General features: G+C 40.6%; 1 protein-coding gene across 21 annotated transcripts in view; it reads left to right on the forward strand.

The window, feature by feature from the left end:
- Col25a1 (collagen type XXV alpha 1 chain) overlaps positions 1 to 3,809 on the forward strand; it is a 407,882-nt gene that overhangs the window by 1,679 nt on the left and 402,394 nt on the right. For all 21 annotated transcript variants that reach the window (XM_031375495.1, XM_031375508.1, XM_031375504.1 and 18 more), the window contains exon 2: positions 399 to 468. In XM_031375495.1, the coding sequence (XP_031231355.1) occupies positions 399 to 468 (70 nt within the window). The remainder of the gene's footprint in view (positions 1 to 398; positions 469 to 3,809) is intronic.

A 3,809-nucleotide genomic window follows, 5' to 3' on the forward strand; every position in this document is an offset into this window, starting at 1 on the left:
TTTTTTTTTTCTCTTAAATTTACTTCCAATGGAGAGGCTGTGTAGAGTTAACAATCACGCATGCACTCTTGGCCAGTGTCTTTGGACCTGCCATGTATCACTGCCTGGCATTTGCACTAACTTGTCTATGCTTGGGCTGAAGGAGGGGTTGGTGGTAACTGAGGACCAGAGAAAGATGTTAGCCAAACCCTGCAATCCTGCTACCATGTCAGTGGTCATTGTCTTATTTTAGGACTTGGATTCTGTTACTTTTTGACAAGAGTCCAAGTACATATGTAAATATTCCTTATGCAGGCTATCAGATGCTGGCGAAGTAGGCATGTGGTCAGAGAGCCCCGGAGAGTCCAGTTCTCCTCAGTGCTACTGATACTGTGTCAACCCCTCTGCTTTCCCTACAGAAATCCTATGAACATATGGCTAAAATAAGAACCGCCAGGGAAGCACCTTCAGAGTGCAACTGCCCAGCAGGTAAAATGGACCTCATTTAACAATGCTTCCTTCACAGCAGAACTCTGGAAAAAGAAAAAAAAGGGGGGGGGTGTCTTGTGCTGTCAAGTCTACCTGTAATAATAGTGAAGAAAGACTGCAGACCCAAGCTGTTTTAATAAAACCAACATGTCTCAGTCCAAAAGATGGCAGAAAAGCCCTAAATATTGTTTTATGCAGCATGCTAAGGTCTGCTATGGGGAAGCGAGGAAGCTCAGGGTGATCACCATGAATAATATAGGCAGGATGGTAGGATGGTATATAAAGACAGAGCTCCCGGGGTCTCAGATTGAAGTCTTTTGTGATCTTATTAAACACTGTCATGGTTTGTTTGTTTGTTTGTTTGTTTTGGTGGTGGTAAAATTGACTCTTGAACTCCTAAGATACTGAATTCCCTGGTGTCTAATGCTTACCCAGTACAGGTTTGTCGTGTGCCTTTGGTAAACAGATGTGCAAATAACCTTTACCTCCTCACAGGCTTGTATTCTGTCTTATCAACGAGGCTCTCTCCCCTGTCCTGAAGGCAGAAGATGAACACTAAAGCTATTCTTTATTCTTGAACTCCCATTATGAGCTATTGCAATCTCAATGCCCTCTCTGGACAGGTTCTTATGTTTTTTACTGGATTCCTGTGAAGTTTTAGGGAACTGTTCAATGACAATACCTACGAGAATAGGAGAGAGAGACATTATTGAATATCACTGTCCCCACCCCCCATCCAGCCAGGGTAATTGTAACTCTCCATTCACAGACCTCTGAGACTTGGTATTTATCTGTAGATTTAACAATTTAAAAGGTCTTGGATGATGGCCATTGGAAACATTGAGTGGATTCAGGAGTATACGTCATAAAACCCCACGAGTGTTAGTGTTTTTTCCAGATAAACACTGTAATTCATTTATTATGAACAGTTTAGTTTCATGTTAAGTGATTCTTTTACATTTCATTTAATGTTTAAGAATATGATACTTGGTGCTTTATATGGTTAGGTGTTGCATAGTGCCATTTGGTCAAGGACAGATCACGTCATGCAGGATGGAGATCTCACAAGACTACGTCATTTATTGATGATGTAGCCATTTCAGTTTGGGTAAGTGCAATAGAGGAAGTTGTCAAACAACACAATTCTGTCTGTTAAGTGGTGAGTGGTTGTGTATGGGAAGACTTGTTCCTGAATTTTTTAATATCCTGAATTATTGCCACAGCCAACACAGCTGCCATCTTACACATCAGTTTAAAATACAAACACCAGGTTGTATAGCATACACACTTAAAACCTTTTTTTTTCTTTTTTTAAAGTTAAATTTAGTGTGTGTGTTCAATAGCACTTGTATGGAAATCCGAGAGCAGATTGCAGGAGTTATCTTTGTAATTCTACCAAGTGGACCCTAAGGATCAAAGCCAGGCTTTGTGTGTGACAAGTGCCTTTACCCACAGAGCCATCTCACTGGCCCAAGGCACAATTATATATCCAATTACATTCCTCACCATACTGGAAATATATACCTTTTCAAATAATGGCTTTCGACTGAGAAAACAGTGCTTAAAAGATGGCAAAACAAAAACAAAAAATAAAAATAAAAACAGAAAGCCTCTTATCCCAGCTACACAGAAGGCTAAGGCTATTGCAATCTCAATGCCCTCTCTGGACAGGTTCTTATGTTTTTATGTTTTAAGGATTGCAAATTCAGTGCCTGCCTAGGTTACAGCGTAGTAAGGTTCAGTCTTTTTTTTTTTCAGGGTTATACAGGGTTTCTCTGTATAGTCCTGGCAGTCTTAAAATCAAAAAGTTTTTTTTAAAAAAAAGGTTGGAGATCTTGATGTAGCTCAGTTTTAGAATACTAGCCTAATGGGTACGAGACCCTGGGTTTAGCCCCCAACACACAGAGAAAATATAAACATACATAGTTATATGTGAATATCTGAAAATTTAAGCTACCTCCTCTTATGTTAGAAGAAAAATCAAGGAGTCCAGATTTGAAAATGTGGCTTTCGTTCTTAGTTGTTTTAAGTTGGGACAGACCTCAGGAGTAAGATATTTAAGGAAGTCACATCTCCATCAGAGGATTAGATACATAATCACCTCACCACTGCTTGGGATTATTTAAATTCTGCAGACACCTGGTGCTGATAGTCACTGACCACACCCCTTGGAGTCCAGTGCTTTTGGTATGTACTGGGTTTATTTTTTTCTAACTGTATTTACAGCAGTTCGAGTTGAATTTTCTGGATTCTTACTGAATTTGGTAAAAAGCTGAAAAATGGCCTCTGCTGCCGTGAGTTCGGTTCTCTGTGAAGATACAGTTCTTGATGTTCAGTGTAACCTAATCACTAGATCTGGAAGGAGGCTAACATGTTTAGAATTGGTCTTGCGTTATCTTGGAAGATTACAGTGGGACGTTTCTCACCATAACTGGACAATTTAAATGGGATTTCCTTGGCTTTTTTTTTTTCTTTTTTGGCTGGCTCTCAGTAGCAGCTGCTTTACCCTCTCACCGCCACTAGAGCCTCACATCACATCAGATTTTACCTGGCTTCTTAAGCAGTAACTCTGGGAAGGTATGTACCTTCCAGCACATGGAACCGAATAATCTCTATTCCGGAGACACTTCCTTCTGCTTGTGTAATAACCAGGCATTCCAAAAATAAAGACACTGTATCCTGGAGAGAGCCATGTTGAAATACAGTCAGTGAGATATTGTCTTAGAGAATGAGCGGGCCAGCCAAGGATTAGAAAGGAGATACAGTACTTCCCACCTGGTTTGACTCTAGCTGTGGCCCACTGTGACTAAGAGTTGTCACAAAGACATCTGTTTGTAGGACAGAGCTAGACAGGCCTGTGACCTCAGCTCAGTTCCTGTGGACAGATGCCCACCCCTTGAAGTTGACACTCTTGTTGACAGTCTCAGGAATAGAGCCAAAGGCCCATGGGGGGGGGGGGGAGAAAAAATAACGTTATGTTGTTTGTGTTTGCCTTAATAGCTTTTGATAGACCCAAGTTCCTGAAGGGGTTTTCCAGGTAGGATGGAAAGAAATAATAAAATTTATAACTTGTTGTTGGTTCCCCACCCCCACAGGAAGAAGCTTCTGTGGAGTAGGATGAGCTATTTATCGAATAGTTTCTTAATGTAAGAGACGTACTCTCTAGTTTTCATAACAGCCCAGAAAAATGAACTTCTACTGAGTTACTTTTATAGATGAGGAGGCCAAGACTCAGGGAGAATAGTTAATGTACTAAAGTCAAGGTGAGGAGTCATGCCCACATCGGAGGGAATAGAAGTTGAAGACAATAAAGACTAGGGAGTGAACTTTTTTTTTTTTTT

This window comes from Mastomys coucha, unplaced genomic scaffold (assembly GCF_008632895.1).
Source record: "Mastomys coucha isolate ucsf_1 unplaced genomic scaffold, UCSF_Mcou_1 pScaffold16, whole genome shotgun sequence".
Lineage (NCBI taxonomy): Eukaryota > Metazoa > Chordata > Mammalia > Rodentia > Muridae > Mastomys > Mastomys coucha.